The sequence below is a fragment of the Drosophila montana genome, unplaced genomic scaffold, assembly GCF_035044405.1.
Source record: "Drosophila montana isolate Dmon_TW-CO22-7 unplaced genomic scaffold, ASM3504440v1 contig_1505_1, whole genome shotgun sequence".
NCBI classification, from domain to species: Eukaryota; Metazoa; Arthropoda; class Insecta; order Diptera; family Drosophilidae; genus Drosophila; species Drosophila montana.
The window spans coordinates 4,337,473-4,358,955 of NW_026996452.1; the positions used below are offsets into that span (position 1 = coordinate 4,337,473).

Here is a 21,483-nt window from a genome sequence, read left to right on the forward strand (position 1 = left end):
TTTTATTTAACAATATACAGATATACAAATGGTCGAGTAGGGTTGAAATAAATAATACATTTTTGGTTAGCTCTTTGTGTTTGTATGATGCACGTACATATAATGTGAATTTGGACTCTGGCTATGAAGAATAGAAATTGGTCTCGTTTTGGAATAACAATTCAGTGCGCAGTAGCGCAACCAAGTGGGCTTTGCCTTAGCTGAGCTTATTATTTTACATTCGGCAATGACATGTTTAAATTTGGCAGACCGAGAAATTGTAAAGTTCTGCACTTGGTGGCCAGCTGGCCGAACTTCTTCCAGAGAGCCACTTGCGAGACAAAGATCGTGGATCTGCCCGTGGGCAAGGTGAAGGGCAAGTTTCAGGTGGGCATATGTGGCCATGAATACTATAGCTTTGAGGGCATACCCTTTGGCAATCCGCCCATTGGGAAACAGCGCTTTTGCGCGGCCCAGCCGGCGGATCCCTGGTGTGGCAAGGTCTTGGATTGTCTGGAGGAGCGTCCGCGTCCCGTACAGTACGAAGACTCATCAGGCGGCTCGATAGGCGCTGAGGATTGTCTCTACTTGAATGTGTATACCAAGCATGTGAGTGTTTGGATGGGAATCGCAGCAAATTTAATTAATTCGCAGCTTAAATTCAGTTCGATACGGCAAAGTCGCCGCTGCCGGTCATAGCCTATATTCATGGAGGTGGATTTCAAACAGGCGGCGCCACAAGGATTAAGTATGGTCCAGACTTTCTGATGCGCGAGGACATTGTCTATGTGCAGTTCAGTTATCGTCTGTGCGCCTTGGGTTTTCTAAGTCTTAGCTGCCCCGATCTGGGCGTACCGGGCAATGCCGGCCTGCATGACCAGCTACTGGCGCTGCGTTGGACCCAGAAGTATATCTCGCACTTTAACGGAGATCCAAAGAATATAACCTTAATGGGCACCAGTGCGGGTGCCGCCTCGGCGCACTTCATGATGTGCCTGCCGGAGGCATGTGGTCTCTTTCAGCGGGCCATCCTAATGTCCGGGACCATCACATGTCCCTGGGTTCAGGTGCCGAATGCGGACTCCTTGTTTTGCCGTCTGGCCTACAGCAGGGGTTACCGGGGCGTCATGTTGGAGTCGCCAATTTTGGAGTTTCTACGCTCGCTGCCCGCTGAGCAGCTGGTAGAGCACGAACTATTCGGTCCGCGGGATTTCATTTTTGGGCACATGTTTCCCTTTGTGCCTACGCTGGAGAGCCAATCGAGTGGTGAAGGCTTGCTAAAGCGTCCCTTTCTGCATTTGATGCGAGACGCTTGGTCTAAGGAGGTGCCTTTGCTAATGGGCGGCACCTCTTTCGAAGGTCTGGTCATGTGTCCCCACTGCAAGATCAACAATTGTCACATGCTGCAGCTGCTCAAACAGGAGCCAGCGCTGGCGCTGCCCTATGATGTGTACCGCAGGCATACAATGAAAGACCTGACTGACCGCGCTATGGAACTGATCAACTTCCATTTTGGATCTGGGAACATCAATGTCAACAATATCATGCAAATTCTGGATGTAAGTCAAGACAATGCCCCAAATTTAATGCTCAGCTTCAGTTTGGATTTTCTTTATTTCAGCTTTTCAGTTATAAATGCTTCTGGCATTGCATACATCGTGTCGTGCTCTCCCGACTCGCGTTTGCGCAGGCGCCCACCTATCTCTACCGGTTCGACTTCGATTCGCCTCACTACAACTTGATGCGGATCAGACTATGCGGGAATGACATTAGGCGTGGCGTTTGCCATGCCGATGAATTGGGTTACATGTTTCCCAGGGAGGGCCTGCGAACGCAGCCCTTGAATGAAGCTGAGAGTTCGACCATACACCGAATGGTGGGTATTCTGACATCATTCGCACGCACAGGAGATCCAAACTGTGTGGAAACCGAGACGGAGCAGTGGAGGCCTGTGGATAAAGAAAATCCGTTTAATGTCATGAATATTGGGCACAAAGTAGAGTTCCAGCCTCAGTGTGAAAGGGCCGGTATTCAAGTGTGGAATAGTATCTACGATAATGACGAACAACTTTATGGTGGATGACAATTGCTTTGAGCTCGCTATAAATTTCTAAAGTATTTTGATTTCAGGGACAAATTCTGATTAATAAATTTGAATGTTATTTTATACAAAAATCTATTTGAGTACAGACCTATGTTAGTTAACAGCAAAAGATCTTCGACAGAGCGTTTGGACTGCTTTCATACTGTTAAATAGACTTCGACTGTTATTGAAATGTCAACTGTTAAATATGATAAGCCTGTTAACACGTGCAGCTGTTAACCAGACGACATTATTACATTGTATTACATTTTGCCCTGCTGCAAATTAGCAACATTTAATTGCAAATGTGGCTGTTATTAGGTAATCAGAAAATCGACTAAAACACAAGTACATACCTGATATGCCTAATAAATTCGTACAAAAAATATTTAAAATGCAAGGCATTCCATGCTATCTGCAAGTGTGTGTTAAGTTGTAGCTGATGCAATATTTCGATCCTCCACTGTACGCTGTGCTTTGTGCTTTAAGCTCGTTCGGCTAAGCTTTCTGCGGCGATGCCCCATGAAATGCAAAGCGTGTTGTTAACAACGCGCCGGCAACAATAATTTCTGTTGTTTGTTTACACTGTCGGCGCGATCAAGTGTGCCGGGGAGTCGGCCGCGCAGCGCCCCCCTCTGCCCTAACAAGTCAGCCGGTATTTGCCTTACCTCAGCTAAACAGTTAAAAGATACTCGAATTCGTGTTTGTTTGATTTGTTGCTAAAAACCGTCTGCGGTTTGGTGCAGCTCGTGTTGTGTGGCTATTGGCAAATCAATTGATTAATTATGCAGTCGCTTTAGGCGCGTCTACAAGTGGCCACAGCCATAGGCAGCGGGCGCCCCACTCGCCCGCCCACGATCCCACGGCTGCGTATCTGTATCTGTGCCGGTCCGCGCACTTGAAATTCAAAGTTGTTATTGTATTTTGATATTTTTTTTTTTTTTGTGTTGTGTTTTCTTTTTGTTTTGTTCAGTTTTTATTCTGATATTTGCTTTATTCTATACGGTATATACTTATACACATATATGTTTATTTCCCTCGCTCCCCAACCCACCAGCCACGTTTCGCTTGTTTTGTTCGCCTGAAGCGTCGACAACTGAACTGAATATGGAATAAAAAAGTTTTAATTTCAGTTTCAGTTTAGCGCTGGCGCGTTACAGTCCAAGCGATCGGTGGAAATACAAAAAGAGCCCATAGTTATATAGTTCGTATATGGTTGATTGTCTATTCTAAAGATGAACAAAAATATTGGCTTTGTGGAGCGCATACGCTGGCGTTTCAAGTGAGTGCGGCTCTGACCCACAATTAATCCATTTTCATTTATTTCATTATTGCTTAGATACTTGGTTGAATAGATCAAGTGTCAATCTCTATTGTTCGGCTCTCCTCATATTCATATTCATATTCATATTCATTAAGACGCATGACTTAACTTTTTGACTCATTCTGTGAGCTAATCAAAATATGTGATAAGTTATTTTTGTGCAATATGATGCCAACACCTTGATTACCAATAAATTCATAACAGATACAAACACATGTGTAAAGTGCTGATTAAGCAGGTTCACTTCGACATGACTAAGTATAGTTTAGGTACAAAATAAATTTCAGCTTTATTTATTCATGCAAATGAAAATATACTTTGCATGAACAGAAGCTTTATTTAAGCTGATTAAATAATTAATGGATCTATATAGCAAAAAATAAAGCTGAAATGGCATTTTAAGGAATTATATTTATGAAAATAGAAATATTTTGTGCATGATTTTAAGCAAAAGCTTTTATTAAGCTGATCGATAAATTAATCGATCAGTGTAACAGAAAAAAAAGCTCAAGTGTTTATAACTCAATTTATTACCACGATGTTATAAACAGGTAGATTTAATTGTTGTTACTTTTTTATCTGACTTTTATATATTTTTATTAATAATTTTAAACAGAAAAAGTTAGTTTTTTATTTGAGTTTTAATATTGTCTGTTAGAAATATATAATTGTTAACTTATGAACAGCTCGCATTATTAAGAATAGTTTTTTGTGTTATAGATAGAGTTTTTATCATCTTAATGAGCTTTACCTGGGCATGACTTTCGAATGCTATGAAATAAATAGAGATTTTTATTTGTAATAAAAAAAAGATGTACTTTTATCGCACAACTTTTTGCCACAAATTGCAGTTGAATAGTTTTATAATTAATAGCTATTTAATAAATCAACTATGATTTGTTCCGTTAGCATAAACTTGAGATATCATATTTCACAAAAAGTTAACGCTTTAGTCACACAGATAAAATGCACACCCACATATCGTACAGCTTATAGTAAATCAATAAAGTTTTTATGTTAATCATAAAAATGTCACATAATCCCTTAATTTATATCCCTCAATCGTTTAATGCGTTCGCCTATTTATCGCTTAATCAGTTTAATGAGTAACATATTTTGTATTTACGGCCTTTCATTAAAGCATAGTTCGCCATAATCGAAGAGATGTGCATAAAAACATTTTGTTTATACAGTCAAATTTTATGTTAGGGTCTGTTGATTTTATATATCAATTTTTTTTATGATATGTGCCAAAGTCAACTACGCACAGCATTCTTTTTATACGACTCTAACAATAAACAAATAAATGCAATTGTGTACTATATATTATTAATAGAATTATTCTCTAAGTATGCCAAAGGCGTTGAGTTTCAATGGGAAATGGCCCGATATGCGCATTGAATATGATATTATTGGGCATATCGCCCCCGCCTTAGAAACATTCATGCCTGACATGCACCCATTATCACATTTCTATTATATAGTATAAATATACGAGAGTTAATTCGCACGTTTAAATTCCCCGGCAATTTAGCTGACATCTGCCCATGTTAAATGAAACGTTGTTAATTAAATAAACGTTGGTAATTTGATTTGTTTATTAAACGCAAGCAAATATAATTATTATTGAGCAAATGCATTTATGTAATGGTAAAGTTTAAAACGCGATCTATGTGCCGAATGTTGAATACCTTTCAAGCTGGTTCTCACAATTAACATAGATAATAAAGTGTTATTCACTCTCTTATGCAGAAATACGTAGAGTATAAGCAGAGCTGATCGACGACATGATGACATTGATAGAACCATTTCTTAGTAACATAACCAGAGAGGTAACTCAATACAAAATGTGTAACACATGCGGTTTATATTCAGAACTGATTCAATCTATTTCAGCACATACAGTGCCTATTGAAAGCGCATTTACTCATAAGGAAATGCCTCTCTGTTTGGTAACTCCCTCAATACATGTTACAATATAGAAACACAATACCCTCCATATATTTACGAGTATTATTCTATTTTGGCTGGGGTTTGCTTTAGAAAACACGACCCGACTGATAAGTGCTATTACTTTAACAATCATTATATAAATAATCTTGGCACTCTATAGTAAGTAGATGCTGTAGCCCTATCTCTATATATACATATAATCAGAGCTGTTTTGTGTCCCGCTGATAACTGAGTGCTACTCGACGACACAAGGTTCAACATGAAGTGTGTGCTCGGACTCGAGAGCTACTTTAAGTGAGGGCAGGCCGAGCGCCCAGTGTCCACTGCCAGTTGAGTGCACTGTAGCGTGACCTGGCCGGTTTGTCAGCCGGTTTTCATTTATCACTGGCAGACGTGCCCAGTTAACGGGATGTGCTACATAAAGTCCTCCGCTGGATGCCAATGCTCCAGTTAGCCTCAAAAGATGAGGCTGTTGTCTAGTTGATGAGCTGACGATATGGTAAATAGCAGCAACAGTAGCCACAGCAGCCGCATCAGCAAAATAATTTCAATTTAATGCTAATTGAAACATGTATGCGTATGCGAGCTCGACTAGCAGATGCCCTGCAGCCAACTTGAGGGTGAGATGGGCAGAAAGAATTCATAAGTAAACATTAAACAGCGAAAAAAAAATAGAATTGCGTTTGTTAACAAAAATTGCATTGAAAAGTCTCAGATCAGATGGGGAATAACATATAGTTGAAGTCAAGATGATTATTTTTTTCTAATTAATGTTAACAGGGTATCATGCACATAACTACCCAGTAGCCAGCTTGAACAAAAGATATAGACAAAGAAACCGACTCATAAGATTAAATAGCGAAGAAAACTAGATCTACATTTATGAGAAGTTAAAGTCCATAATCAGGTATAAATATAAATTGTACAGAAAAATCTCAGATGAAATATTCTCCATTTCTGCACATAACACATAAGATAGTCAAGTTGAGTGTACCCCATTTTGCCTCAACAATGTTTACAGGGCATTATGCACGCAACAGTGGACAAAAAGTATTATATTAACTAGGCTAATATGTATATGTATGCAAGCTCAGACTTCTATTATTATGTTAATTTTCACATTTTGCAGAACCTTTGAGCATAAAATCCAACAATATCGCCAGACCACAAACGAATCGGTTATAGCCGACACCGAATATGGCAAAGTGCGGGGCGTAAAGCGTTTGTCCATCTACGATGTGCCCTATTTTAGCTTTGAGGGGATACCCTATGCCCAGCCACCGGTTGGGGAGCTGCGTTTTCGTGCACCGCAACGACCCACACCCTGGGAGGGCGTCAGGGACTGTACGCAGCCCAGGGAGAAGGCGGTGCAGGTGAACTTCATCTACGACAAGGTCGAAGGCGCCGAGGATTGCCTCTATCTGAATGTCTATACGAATAATGTAAGTTATTATTGTAATCCCAATCGATCTTTGATCCGAATCAAACATAATTTTGCTGCATGCACAGGTAAGTCCTGCCAAAGCACGTCCTGTTCTGGTCTGGATACATGGCGGTGGCTTCATCTTGGGCGAGGCCAATCGCGATTGGCACGGTCCGGACTATTTTATTAAGGAGGATGTCGTCCTGGTTACCATACAATATCGCTTGGGTGCCCTGGGTAAGTTGTAAGCAAGAGCTCATGGTCCAAGTTCATCACATCCTCTGTTCCTCTGCCCGTAGGCTTTCTCAGCCTGAAGACGCCCGGCCTGAATGTGCCCGGCAATGCGGGTCTTAAGGATCAGGTGCTGGCACTTAAATGGATTAAGAACAACTGCGCCAGTTTTGGCGGCGATCCGGATTGCATAACGGTCTTTGGCGAAAGCGCCGGAGCTGCGTCCACACACTACATGATGCTCACCGAGCAGACGCAAGGCCTCTTTCATCGCGGCATCCTGCAGTCGGGCAGCGCCATCGCACCTTGGGCCTTTAATGGGGACATCACGCATCGCGCCTTCACCATTGCCAAGCTGGCCGGCTACAAGGGCGAGAACAATGAGAAGGATGTGCTGCAATTTCTGCAAACAGCCCCAGCCAGGGATTTGATACGCGTAGAGGAGCAGGTACTGACGCCGGAGGAGCATGCCCAAAAGGTGATGTTCCCCTTTGGACCTGCTCTGGAGCCATATGCAACGCCCGAGTGTGTGCTACCCAAGCATCCGCGTGACATGATGAAGAACGCTTGGAGCAACTCGATACCCATGATGATCGGCAACACCTCCTTTGAGGGGCTGCTCTGGGTGCCAGGTTAGTGCAGTCTCAGATAACCCCAAAGGAACACATGCTTACGGTGTGTCTTTGCAGAGATCAAAATGATGCCACAGGTGGTGCAGCAACTGGAAGAAGGCACAGCCTTCGTGCCGCGTGAGCTAGCAGAGCTCGACAGCGAGAAGATTAGCAATTGGGCTCTAAAGATACGCGGTGCCCATGTAACTGGCGAGAAGGCCACACCAGATAACTACTTGGATGTTAGTTGCAGTAACAAAGTTATACTTGAAAATCAGACTTAATTGATGACTGATTGACTGGCGAAATGACTGGATGATTGACCAGAATACTGATAGATTGACTGAGTGACAGATTGATCAACTCATTTTTTTTTTTGACTTTCAGGCTGACTGATTATAATCAATAATTATTGACGTGAAATCCTGACTGCCAGATAAGCTGATGGAGTGTTTAAGAGGCTGACAAATTGATTGAGTGATCAACTGACTGACTGACAAGAGTGACTGATTGATTATTAAATTGATTGACTTGTTGAATGACCGACAGATGGATTAGCCTATTAACTTACTGACAGATTAGAAGATTGATTGACTGACTGATTAGCTGACTAATTGATTGACTGCCTGACTGATAGCTTGCCTGAGTGTTCGTTGATGAGAAAGACTGATCACTAGATCGACCGATGTACAGACTGAAAGTTTGATAAATTATTTGACTGACTGATTGACATATTAAGTGGTTAACTTGCTGAAAGATTGACAGATTAATTGTCTGACCACCAATCAATTAACTAACTGATAGACTGAAAGATTGATTGGCTGACTAATTAAATGATTGACTGATCGATTTATTGACTGACTGAATATTAAACTGATCGAGTGGCTGACTAATAGGTTGACCTGAAATAAGGGACTAATTAAATAACTGAATAGCTGGCCGGCTGATTGACTGATGGACTGACGACTGACTGGCATATCGACTGACTGACTTTTCAAAAGATTTATAGATTAATTGGCTGACAGATGGACTGACAGAACTGACTGACTATTCAAAAGATTGATAGACTAATTGGCTGACAGATGGACTGACAGAATGCCTGACAGATTGTGTACTGCCTAACGCATATCCCCTACTCAAATTAAGAGTAATTAAAGTTGGGTCTAGCCATGCCACCTATTCTTAAACTATCTTTCCCATTCTCTTGCTTGCAGCTGTGTTCCATGGTCTACTTTATCTTTCCTGCTCTGCGCGTGGTGCGCTCTCGACATGCTCACGCCGCCGGCTCGCCCGTTTACTTCTATCGCTACGATTTTGACTCGGAGGAGCTAATATCCCCCTATCGGATAATGCGTTTTGGGCGTGGCGTGAAGGGCGTCAGTCATGCGGATGAATTGACCTATCAGTTCACCAGTGTACTGGCACGCCGCATGCCCAAGGAGAGTCGCGAGTACCGCAACATTGTGCGCACGGTGGGCATCTGGACGCAGTTTGCGAGAAGTGGTAATCCCTATAGCTCCGAGATCAACGGCATGGATATGATTACATGGGATCCAGTACGCAAAAGCGACGAGAGTATAAAGTGCCTCAATATTAGCGATGAGCTGAAATTTGTGGAGCTGCCCGAGTGGTCCAAAGTAAAGATCTGGGAGAGTCTCTTCGATGATAACAGGGAGCTGTTATTTTGAGAAGAAAAGAAGTTATTGGCATATGAATTTGTGCATTAGTCAAGCTATGTTGATATGATTTTAAAGCATAAAACCATTGGTGGATTGTTATTGTAATTAAAGGGAAATATTTATGTATATATATGTGTGTATATATAGACATAATAGGCTTGAAAAACTCACTCAGCAATTGCCCAAAATTATTTGTATTTAGAAATTTAACAGCTGACATAAAAAAAAACAAAAAAATCAAAAAAAAAAAAATCAGACTATGTCCGCCTCACGTCGTTTAAGTCGCGAACTAAGCGATATTCTGGCTGCCAAGTCGAAAGTCCTGCGCAATATCGAAGCATCGGATGAGTCCTTGCTGCTGTGGACGGGGCTGTTGGTGCCAGAGAAGGCGCCCTACAATAAGGGCGCCTTTCGCATTGAGGTTAGCTTCCCAGCACAGTATCCCTTTATGCCCCCGAAGATACTATTTAAGACCCAAATCTATCATCCCAATGTCGATGAGAAGGGTCAGGTGTGCCTGTCCATTATAACAGTCGACAACTGGAAGCCCACAACGCGCACTGAGCAGGTGTTCCAGGCTCTCATTGACATTGTGCATAACCCCCAGCCGGAGCATCCATTGCGCTCTGATTTGGCCGAGGAGTTTGTCAAAGAGCACAAAAAGTTTATGAAGGCCGCGGAGGAGTTTACCAAAAAGAATGCCGAAAAGCGTCCCCAGTAAATAAGAATTAAAAAAAATAATATAAAAATCATCGCCAAAATCTGGCTACAACTGGAAGAACCTTATCTATGCAAAATTCCATATAGTACATGGTCTTCAAACTATTTATTGCTGTCCTTTGTTGAAAATTCAATTAAATTTAGTAGCTGCTCACACATAATCCTATAAATACAAACTGAACTATTACCTTTGGCTACCTCAACTAATCTAACAATGCAAATGCTTAACCTGTGCCAGCATGTGCTCCATCTGTCCAGTTATATATAGGCCAAAACTCTGCCAGCCTGGCTATTGCATAGTTTACAGTTAGCAGACTGCAAGTCTGACAATTGCCGAGCTGTGCCGTTTGGCACAGCATTTGCAATGGGGACTTACCTAAATTTAATGTCACACTCTGTGGTTAGCTGGGCGCCCAGAAATGTGGATTCGTGTGGCTTTGTTAATTAATTGAAAAGCTACTCAATTTTGATGGGGAACATTGGTTAAGATATATAGATACATCAAAGATATACATCAAGAAATGTTGAAAGTTGTGTATTTAATTAGTTTGTCTATTATTATAATTATTGTTGTTTAGTTATGATATTTTGTAAAGAGTAGGATTGAGGGAAAGTTCAGTTTATAACTTAGGATAGATCGGATAGATTTGCGTCCATATCATACATTTTTCTATAAGACCTTTCAATCCGTCTGGTATTTAATATCTAAACAAGCACTAAGTGCGCAATGTCAGTTTGTCATTGAAAATGAATTCTATCAAGCCTGCAAATTTAATATTAGATATAATTGCTCATCAACAAGTAATAATTGACTGTTCAAACAAGTATAACTACATACGAAATGATGTGCTTATTATATAAAATTAAATAGTGGAAAAACACGTTCGAGCTTGAAATAATTTTGAAATTAATAAAAGCGGAAAAGCCAGTTGTAGTAGCTAGGGCAAGCTGTATTAAATCGTCAGCATTTCTATTATATAAACTTTCATCATAGATTCTTGGAGTTCTTGGAGTTTATATAATTTATAAAAATATTATTCCTAGTAATTGTTGATAAGCGACTGTTAACCTTAACAGCTTAACTGACAAGACATTAATCAGAGATTACATATGCAATATGATAACACTTATCTATCAAGCAAAAAACCAGGAATTACATAGAAACAATATGGCAAACTTTATAATTTAGGGAAATTAATTTTTAATAATATCCAATTTTTGTCAACAAATATATTTGCGTGCTTTGCCTTTTAGCTGAATATCAAATAAAAGTTTAAAGCATGTAAAGTTAATTGCATTTATATAATTTATAGCAACTATTGATGGGCGTATATATATAAAATATACCTTGCCTTTCCGTCAATATAATTGCCACGCATTTGTAATGAATTGCCTTGTAAACACATATCAATTTTATATTCATATTCCATGATGGATTTCGTATCGCACTCTCAATTATATAAGCATATATGGACGCTCAATGTTCAGCTAATTGAATTGGATTAACCGTTTTAATAACTGTAATTGCCGTTACTAATGACATGTCGTATCACATGGGCAACCTAATATTAAAAGCAGAACATGCAACAGTTTTGAATTGAGTGCAAAGTGAGGTAGAAAATAACGTATTGAGCAGGTAAAATACACTCAATGTAATTGAAGGAACAACTATTTATTTTTGCATGAGAGAAAATACTTTGTTGCAGTTGGTAAAGAAATCTGACAAAAGGCTTTCATACAGCTCAAATATATGCAAGTTTTTCAAAAGTTTTTCAACTGTGTAGAATATGAAGTTCTTATTTAACTTTGTCATAACTAAACTTTACTTCCAAATGTAAATATTATCAATATATTTAAAATAATATTGTTCAACATATTATTTCAATCAACAAAACAATTAACTTAGAAGCTTGCCGGCAAACCAATTTGAACTCTAAACTTGTCACAAACTGTTGATTAACACAGGCCCCATCCATAAACAACAATGTACAACAAAATGTTACACATACGCCCTGTGTGACAAAATAATAAAAATAAAAAACTGTAAAAATACACACAGAAAATAAAATAACTTCAAAACCGAAAGTCAAACACACAGCAAACAAAGCCAAAAGCAACAAAAAATGACAAGTGCAGTGGAAACTATTTTGTGTGCTCGGGTGTGTCCATACTTGTGTGTGTGAGTGTGTGAGTGGGTGTTGGTATGTGTGTGTGGACATGCTATAAACTATAAACAAAGGCAACAACAAAAACGATAACGTTTAAACAAAACAACGGCGCCCAGCACACCAAGCAAGCGAACTCACTCGAGCAGACAATGCCATGGGCATTTGAGTGCGAAACATGGCCGGCGCACAAGCACGTACACACACACGCACACAGACGCATCTAGAATATCACTCATACGCCAGCCAGGCCCGGCAAGACTAAATGAGTGGAAGCCGCATGTAAAAAACTGTGCTTGTGTGCGTGTGTATGCGAGCGCTGAACGCCGACCGTCGAGCGTTCGACGACCACTAAACCTAGCCGGCGCCTACTTCAAATGCTTCAGTTGACGCGCAACCCCTGAGTAAAACGCAACTCAAGCCCGAGGCCCCAAAGCCGGCGTTTCATTAATCAAAATAAATAAAACGCAGCGCATTCAATTAAATAGAACCGCGCGTATGCAAACGCGTCTTCAATTGGCGGCAACAAGTGCGACGAGTTGTGTTTAATAAATAAACAAGAATTTAGCTAAATTCAATTCAAAAATCAAACTAAAACTTCAAAAAGAATATCGAACAACAAAAAATATAGAGCAAAAAAAAAAATCAATCAAATCGTTTCTAGCAAAAGTCTGCGAAAAGGGCACGTTGCGCATACGCCGCGTGGGCGTTGAATAAAAATTCTTATATGCTTGCCACTTGAAACAATTTGGCCTTGTCGTGCTGATATTTACTGTGATTTCAGGCAACTTTTGCGAATTGTTTTTTTTTTATTGGCCAGCAGCAAGGAATCAAATTGTGCTACGTTTTGTGGTGGTGCGAAAACACAGACCGACATGTCATTCGATATTGCCATCGCAGATCAGATGCGCATTGCATTAAAGTAAGTGATTATTAGCCATATTCATAATTGAAAAATTGCAAATTGTCCATTTTCATTTCTATTTCTTTGTTTATACCTTAAAAGATTGTGCATCCAGCTTGAATAGCTTAATTCCTTTATTCATATTTAAGTTCAATCAATTCCAATAATAATCTAGGCCAAATTCAGTTTAGTTGCATGAGGTCGCGACAACGAATAAAATTTAAAATAAAACACAGATTAGTTTTATTTGGCATTAGAAACGTGTGAACTCTGTGACATTTGCGAGCGATGCATAAATAAATATTGCAATCAAATTGCCTTAATGACAATCTAAAGAATAGTTCAAATGTCGATTGATCTCTGACGTCTGTCCCTGCGCTCTGTGGCCCAGTAACATGAGCATAGCTTATCGCAAAGTCTTGAAAAAGTTGTCGAAATCTAGAAGCAGCTGCGTCAGAGCTTGAGAATGCTGCTTATCAATTGACAGATGCTGGGCCTATCGAGCACCCCGAATCCGGTTCACATACAGACAGGCTGGAGGTCTTATAAATAGCTGAGCATTGCATCCGCGTTGTCTGCACTTGCGATTCACCTTGCGGAACCGGGTGATCTTCGGCAGCTAATGATAAGATTGGAAATCTGTCTGGTTCCACTGTACTGTGAACTTTGTTCCCAGCACCGTCATAATGAGTACACATAATTTCAAAATGATTAACAGTCGGTTTTTAGGTAGGTAGGTACTTATTCAGTCTTTATCAGCTTAAAGGTTCTTGTTTATGTTTTTTCTTCTTCTCATAGTATTAATTATAAAATGTCAATATCAAATTTTCTGATAAGAGCCGCTCCTGTGGGCGCGTTTTATTGTTGATATTAGTTGAGTGTATGATTTTTTCGGTTTATTGTCCGGTTGCTTGAAACGCGTCAGTCTGATTTTTGTTTTTTTACGACACTTGGCTACATAAATCACACAGTTTAGTCGGCTTACCATGTGACATTGATAATTTCACTATCAGCTGCAATTTCAACCAATTAGTGTGAAATTGAGCAACTGTCAAATACACTGTCTAAGGGGCCAAAGTCAAGATCAACAGCTGTTGCGTTTTTGGATAGCTGCGAAAAGAACACGTTTGGTTGACTTCTGCAAATGTCAGGGCTATTATAAAATTGTTTTGTAAAAAATCTGTCAACTCTGCGAACTGTGTCACATCAGCAGCGGCAACGAATCGAAATGTCAACAATATTTTTGATCAAAGCCAACAAAAAGAAAAAAACAGGTCTTCTGCCAAGCATTTTTTTCTTGCCTGATTCAAGTCGTTTTGTGCAAGTCTTTTATGAAAATTTCTTGGAAGTAATGTTTTAGTGCCTACTTAATGAAGAACAATTATGATTAACACAGTGTGCGATTCTTAAATTTTGAAAAGTTCAAGGTGCAATTAAATATGGCATTTTAATGAAATCAACTCATTAAATTAAAATGTCTCAATTTAGTGCTCTTGTTTTTGTTATTCTTAATTATTTAATGAAGGTTTTTTGTTACTGTATTCTTTTATTATTTAATTATAACTGGAATTACATTTTGTATATATATTACAAATAGTCAAATTCCAAACGGATAATATTGCAATCGAATCAAGCAAAATAAATGTAAATGGTTAGCACAATTTTGTAAATTTAATATTTCTCCTTCCTTAAGTGCATTGTATATCGATTGTTCTTCGGCGCAATGAAATCCATCAATGGCTGCTTAAATTGCAATCGTTTTCATCTTTTGCATTTGCATTGCTTTACACATCGTTGCATGATTTTGATTAATGGGAACAATTTTCAGCAAATTTCTGGCAGCCAAAATAAAATGTGCTCTACCGAAATGCCATTGACCTACAACGTTGTTGCCGATTGATGAATTGAAATATTGATTGATTTTCGATGGGTTTCAGTTTGAATAGAACAATATTAAGTTTTAAATGAATTTTCCAATAATGATGATGTTTGAAAAAGCAAAACGAACTAATTAACAGATTAAAGCAGTAATAAGCTTGTTTGTAGTTATGTAAAAGGATATAATGGGTATGGCAGAGTGGCACCGGTTCCACAGCCACCTAAAAATTGAGATTTAATATATGTCAAATAGAATCTTTGAAAACATATATAATAACCTAACGTAACAAGAAGAGAGCTTAACAGTATAGAAACTGAACATAACATTATATACTATAGCTAAACTTAACATTGTGTACTATAACATAGCAAAACATAACATAACATTTTTATAACATAAAATAAAGTAACATAGCAAAACATAATAGAGCCTTACATAACCTAACATATCAAAGTTTCCTATAACATAACATAATTCACATAACATGATATAAAGTATAACAAAAGATAACATAACATAGACCGGTACAGAATATAACATTTTAAAACATAACATAACATAGCATAACATACCATATAACTGAACAAAACACAACTATAACATAACATAATTATATTTTTAACAGCCCTATTAAGTCACAAATCCTCTAAAACATAAATTATTCCCCCGCAAGGGCATTTATTTATATCAAAACTAACTGTTTACTCTGGTTAATAATTATAAATGTTCACACCATCGAAATGCAAAAGCGTTTACTTACTGCTGCTGTTGACATAACCTCTTCCGCCGATTAACTTATGTATACTATATTAGTTATATGCATATCTAATTAACATACTGTAAATTATTAATGTGGTTAGTTTTGTATGCAAAGTCAATGTCAGCGATTTGTTAGCGTTTCTTCGTGGTTCCATTCGGCATACAAATCGCTTCCACTTGTCTATGATAGACCCAGAAACAGATTCGGCCCGGTTGTGGGATATTGCGTCTCAAGTGCGACTTGATGTTTTGATTATTTCCAGACGACTTCAGAAACGCGAGCAATAATAAAAGCAATACATGAATATATATTTTAGCATATGAATACATTTAAGTTAACTGCTCACTGGAGAAACCAGTTCCATGTCAATATTCAACTAGCTCGGTTTTTTTATGTAGGCGAGTCTGACCTTGAACCTGGCGGATGTAATTAGCACACGATATATAAAAGTACTATAATTCACACCAAGTACTCATGAGAGATTTTAACTAGAATTATGAAAATACCTTCAAGGTTGTGCACTGCCAAACAAGAAGAAGAAGAAGTTCGCCAGCTGCTAATTAATTGCAGCTCGAACTACGCATAGTCTTTCGACTGATTTGTAGTCGTATGAATTGTTTGGGATCGTGTACAAATCGTATATATTTCTATATTGAGGCGCCTCGGTCTGCTGTGGATCGACTCACGCATCGTTTAGCTCGCACGTTTCTAATGGAAGCGCACTTGAAATATTAAATGGGGCAGCGCCGCGTCGTGCTGCCTCTATCCAATATTTATGCACGTAATACCCTGCTCTATTAAAAGGCTAGACTGGGTCTTGATTGTTTTATGGATCAACAGTTTTATTTCTGGAGTTAAATTGATAAGTCTTTTGTATTTTTCTTTGTGCTGATTAGAAAGCTTCCTTTTGTTCCTAACGCCAGTGAAGTGCCTTGATAAAAGATAGTGTCCGATTTTTTGATTTGTTTTTTCAATATAAAGCTAAAAGTATAATAAAAACACATTTATTTTAAGCTAAGTCGCGGATTCTTAGTTATTTTTATTCAATTAGCAGATTTAGATACTATAATATAATAGCTGTGATTGGATTGTTTTTAAATCTAAAGATGCATGCAGATATTTATACTAAGAATCTTAATTTAATATTAAGACCCTTAAAACCAACTCTCAGTTCAAATGAAATATATCAAAGAGCATTGTTTTGTGTATATATTTCGGTATAATAAAATTTGAATACATAGAAGGAATTTTGTCGGCTATAATCTAAATATATATATTTTAATTTATTTCATTTTATTATTGGAATTTGATTTGGTTTTATTTGAAATTTTCTGCAAATTTCCATGCATAGAAGAAAATTAAGTTAGTTGTTATATATTTTCATTTATACCTGTTGTTATTCTGTGTTATCTGTGTTATTTTTGTCTGAATTTAATCAGAATTTAATTTTTTTGTGTTTCGGTTTAGGTTTGGTCGTGCCAGAAAAGCAAATCATTTATAGATACTTTATGTTGACTGCCAAATATATATCATTAAATTTTGCCCAGACTCTAGGAACTGATTTATCGAAATGCCTATGAGCCTATAGTTTTCGCTCTAGTTGAGTGTTTTATATTTATAATTTCTATTAAATTCCTTTCCAGTTGTTCAGTAAGGCCCAACAAATTATAATTCGAACTTGTGCCATTTTTATGTTGTTTGTGTGACAAGGGGGGCAAAAAGTAGCTAAAAGCCCGCCCAAAGTGTCTGTTAAATGTTTACAAACAAAGCGCCTAGAATGTTTATCCAAACACTCGGCCAATTTGATTGGCTCGAAGTGCACTCACCTGTCTGCTGACTGGAATCGCATTAACAGCTCTCACCTTTGTTTTTTTTTTTTGTTATACTAATAGCTATGTCAAGTTCAAGACAAAGCAGCAGCGTTTGCGGAGCAACGATAAGGTTATTGCGGATACGATTTACGGCAAGGTGAAGGGGGTGAAGTGGCGTTCGATCTATGGCAACAACTACTGCAGCTTCGAGGGCATACCCTTTGCCAAGCCCCCTGTGGGGGAGTTGCGCTTTAAGGCGCCCGTCGAGCCGGATCGCTGGACGGAGGTGAAGCGTTGCACACGGGAGCGCACAAAGCCCTGCCAGGTGAATCTGGTGCTGAAGCAGGTGCAGGGCAGCGAGGATTGCCTGTACCTGAATGTATATACCAGAGAGGTGAGTTCTATATGGATATACATAATTGAATCTGCAACTTATTTTTGTATTGTCCGCTCGAGCGCAGCTGCATCCACAAAAGCCGCTGCCCGTGCTCGTCTGGATCTATGGCGGCGGCTTTCAAATGGGCGAAGCCTCGCGAGATCTCTACAGTCCCGATTACTTTATGATGGAGCATGTGGTGCTGGTGACCATCGCCTATCGCCTGGGCGTGCTGGGCTTTCTTACACTCGACGACGAGCAGCTGGATGTGCCCGGCAATGCGGGCCTCAAGGATCAGGTGATGGCTCTGCGCTGGGTCAAGCGCAATTGCCACTTTTTTGGCGGCGATCCGGATAACATAACTGTCTTTGGCGAGAGCGCTGGCGGCGCCTCCACGCACTACATGATGCTCACCGAGCAGACGCGGAATCTCTTTCACAAGGCTGTGCTCATGTCGGGCTCAGCGCTGTCGCCCTGGTCCATAACGCCCAAACATAACTGGGCATGTCGCCTGGCTCAGGCCACGGGCTTAACGGGTGAGCCGAATGACCGGGAGATTCTCAACCATTTGCGACACTGCAAGGCGAGCAGCATGCTGCGCATGGCCGAGGATATTATCACCATGGAGGAGCGGCATCAGCGCAAGGTAATGTTCTCCTTTGCGCCCACCGTAGAGCCATATGAGTCGGAGCATTGTGTGATACCCAAGCCGCCGCTGGAGATGATGCGCAACTGCTGGGGCAACGATATACCACTCGTGGTGGGTGGCAACTCCTTTGAGGGGCTGCTCGTCTTTCCCGAGGTGCGCAAATGGCCGGAGCTGCTGTGCGAACTCGGCGACTGTGAGTATCTGTCGCCCGAGGATGCCGGCCTGGATGCGGATCAGCGACGCGCCTTTGGCAAGCAGCTAAAGTCCACGTATTTTGGAGACAAACAGCCCAGTCAGAAGACAATACTCGAATACAGTGATGTAAGTATATAAGGAACATATTAATCATATACACAAAATTAACGGGCGGATTAAGAGAAAATTAAATGTATACATCATTCAAAATTTAAACAAAAAATATTAATTAAATTAAAAATTTAAATATACATATTTTCTCAGAGAAAAATATACCGAAATTGCAATAAAATATGCGAATACATAAATAGATTATAAAAATATATACGTCTTCCAAATTATAATAGAATTAAATTAAAAAATTAAATATATATATTTAAATATATATTACAAACTTGGAAAGACGTATATACGATAGATATATGAAAAATTAATTATATATATTATATTAAATTTAATAGTTATTTATATCTTATAAATATCTATTTGGGTAAAAAAATATATCATTATAGTTGGACAAAAATTTATTATATTTTAGGAAAGAAGATTGACAGAAAAACAAGATTATTTATTCCGGACAAGTAAATTGTATGTTAATTGTGCAGTAAACTAAATATAATTTAATGATAGTAGTTAATTTTTTTATTAAAAGATAAATAATTAGATAAGTTGACAAAATATCTATATGGATAACAAGTATGGGTGCATATGAATAAATAGATTCTTAATTAATAAATATGAAGAAATTCGTGAATCTTGAGTATAGACTATCTGTCTCTGATCAGCGGATAAATATATATATATAGTTGTTAGTAACATTTTGAGCATTTTGTATTTATATTATTATTTATTTAAATAACAAGAAAACAGAATTAGTAATAGAATAATAGAAAAAGATAGTTGTTTAAGCAATATAAGCATGGATATATGGAGAATTTTTCGAATCATCTAGTTATGTATACATATATATTTAGCCATTCATCCGAGTATAAATATATGGAGTATATGTCGAGCCATTTAGCTATATACATGTTATCCATACTCAGATGGACAGCTAAATATATATTTGTTTTCTATTACTAAAAATCCAAGGTTAGGCAGGAAGATATCAAGACATATAAGGAGAAAGATATGTATACACGGTTAAATAAATATTACTAAGAGCATATTATATAAATCGTTTATTTATATATTTAGTTCTATATACCTTGACATAAAGCGACATACCCTGATAATTATATAAAAATACTTATATGCAGCTCAATGTTAACTATTCCCCTCGTGCATAGATCGATAAATATAATTATAGAAAGACGCAAAGTTTAATTTAACTAGCATAAGCTTTAATCAAATGCTTTAATCGTTGCAGCTCTGCTCGTATAAATATTTCTGGCATGGCATACATCGGACGCTGCTGTCGAGGAGCCTGCACGCGCCCAGGTCGCCCACATATCTGTATCGGTTCGATTTCGACTCGAAGCATTTCAACATAATGCGAATTATTACCTGTGGCCGCAAGGTGCGCGGCACGTGCCACGCCGATGATTTATCGTATTTGTTTTACAATGCGGCAGCCAAAAAGCTGAAGCGCCGCACGGCCGAGTTCAAGACGATTAGACGTCTGGTGTCCATGCTGGTGCAGTTTGCCGCCACCGGCGATCCCAGCATACCCCTCGTCACGCACGAGGAGCCCAATGGGGAGGCGGCCCAGTCGCAGTCGCAGTCGCAGTCACAGTCGCAGTTACAGTCACAGGTCTGGCTGCCCATATCGCGGCAGGATGCGGTATTCAAGTGCTTGAATATTTCACATGATGTGCAGGTGATTGATTTGCCCGAGGCCGACAAGCTGCGGCTCTGGGACAGCATGTACGCCGACAAGCAACTATTGTACTAGACATATGGCTGCAGCCATCCCCCCCCCCCCCCCCCGCAACCAATGTACCCCCTGCCGCACTGTTATTTACCTATATAGCTTTAAGCGATGGCCCTCAGTTTGGCCCTAAATGCACAGCCACAACGCAAATCGGCGCTGGCATCAAATCTACATGTGTAAATAGAGGTTTTTTTTCTCTTGTTTTATAGCTAGGCTATTAAAAGTAAAGAAAAACACACGTACATACACATACAAACTCGAATGTGAGTGTGTAAATATTGAGCATATTTTTTAGAAAGACCTTTGGCTATTTATATTTTGATTGAATTAATCTTAAATGTGAACATAGTGTTAATATAAGTCGATTAAATATATAAAGGAATAAAAATCAATATTTAAGCTTTAAATTCACATATATTTTCGTACTCTCAAATTCACAATTCAACAAGGTAATTATACTATGTGAATATTTATATTTATAAGTTATGTTATTCAGCTGTTTCGTCAAATTTTTGTAATATTAGATTAAAGCATCTAGAAATAAAACATAGATTTACACATATTTTGTATCATTTTAATTTTTCATTGGCTTTCCAGAGATTGAACAAACCCTACGTAGCACTAAAGTGCCGCTAAGCCAACCAATTGGAAAAACCAACCGTAAAGTATGCTACGCGTTATGGTATTAAAAATTCCTAAAATTCTCAGACACCTGCACACAAATGCACACACACCGACACGTGCATTCAAGCTGTTTGAAAGCCAAAGCTCATATTTACCTGTTTCACATACACGCACATCCCAACTCAGCTTGGAAACAAAAATTCCACGTGTGTTAGGACGCTTCTGTGCTCTACGAAAATGCTTC

General features: G+C 38.9%; 3 protein-coding genes and 1 long non-coding RNA gene across 5 annotated transcripts; 3 read left to right on the forward strand and 1 right to left on the reverse strand.

Moving 5' to 3' along the window:
- Positions 1-201: 201 nt before the first annotated feature.
- On the forward strand, positions 202-2,154 carry alpha-Est6 (alpha-Esterase-6). Of its 2 annotated transcripts, none has more exons than XM_064694365.1 (3): positions 202-588; positions 645-1,538; positions 1,601-2,154. In XM_064694365.1, exons 1-3 carry the CDS (start codon positions 232-234, stop codon positions 2,060-2,062), a joined length of 1,713 nt encoding a protein of 570 aa, XP_064550435.1. In that variant the 5' UTR covers positions 202-231; the 3' UTR covers positions 2,063-2,154. The 2 variants fall into 2 exon arrangements, with proteins under 2 accessions (XP_064550435.1, XP_064550443.1); XM_064694373.1 differs by having other exon boundaries at positions 454-588; positions 634-1,538.
- A 1,042-nt stretch (positions 2,155-3,196) lies between these two features.
- Positions 3,197-20,665, forward strand: LOC135433207 (uncharacterized). Its single transcript, XM_064689207.1, has 10 exons — positions 3,197-3,344; positions 6,469-6,781; positions 6,849-6,999; positions 7,062-7,625; positions 7,683-7,846; positions 8,819-9,289; positions 12,891-13,090; positions 17,604-17,916; positions 17,984-18,868; positions 20,112-20,665. The coding sequence occupies exons 1-10, from the start codon at positions 3,298-3,300 to the stop codon at positions 20,634-20,636; spliced, it is 3,633 nt and encodes a 1,210-aa protein (XP_064545277.1). The 5' UTR covers positions 3,197-3,297; the 3' UTR covers positions 20,637-20,665.
- On the forward strand, positions 9,305-10,190 carry Ubc84D (Ubiquitin conjugating enzyme 84D). Its single transcript, XM_064694450.1, has one exon. The coding sequence runs from the start codon at positions 9,543-9,545 to the stop codon at positions 10,002-10,004; it is 462 nt and encodes a 153-aa protein (XP_064550520.1). The 5' UTR covers positions 9,305-9,542; the 3' UTR covers positions 10,005-10,190.
- Positions 15,547-16,402, reverse strand: LOC135436763 (uncharacterized). The gene is made up of 3 exons (XR_010437586.1): positions 16,218-16,402; positions 16,058-16,127; positions 15,547-15,977 (listed from the first exon to the last, which is right to left on the reverse strand). It is a non-coding gene; the product is annotated as an uncharacterized LOC135436763 (long non-coding RNA).
- Positions 20,666-21,483: the final 818 nt, after the last annotated feature.

Excerpts from the sequence above, each read along its gene's own strand:
- alpha-Est6 (XM_064694365.1), top strand. The coding sequence starts at position 232 with ATGTTTAAATTTGGCAGACCGAGAAATTGTAAAGTTCTGCACTTGGTG. Across the intron at positions 589-644 it reads TGAATGTGTATACCAAGCAT|TTCGATACGGCAAAGTCGCC; the intron begins GTGAGTGTTTGG and ends GCTTAAATTCAG. Across the intron at positions 1,539-1,600 it reads ATATCATGCAAATTCTGGAT|CTTTTCAGTTATAAATGCTT; the intron begins GTAAGTCAAGAC and ends TCTTTATTTCAG.
- LOC135433207 (XM_064689207.1), top strand. The coding sequence starts at position 3,298 with ATGAACAAAAATATTGGCTTTGTGGAGCGCATACGCTGGCGTTTCAA. Across the intron at positions 3,345-6,468 it reads CGCATACGCTGGCGTTTCAA|AACCTTTGAGCATAAAATCC; the intron begins GTGAGTGCGGCT and ends CACATTTTGCAG. Across the intron at positions 18,869-20,111 it reads CAATACTCGAATACAGTGAT|CTCTGCTCGTATAAATATTT; the intron begins GTAAGTATATAA and ends TAATCGTTGCAG.
- Ubc84D (XM_064694450.1), top strand. The coding sequence starts at position 9,543 with ATGTCCGCCTCACGTCGTTTAAGTCGCGAACTAAGCGATATTCTGGCT.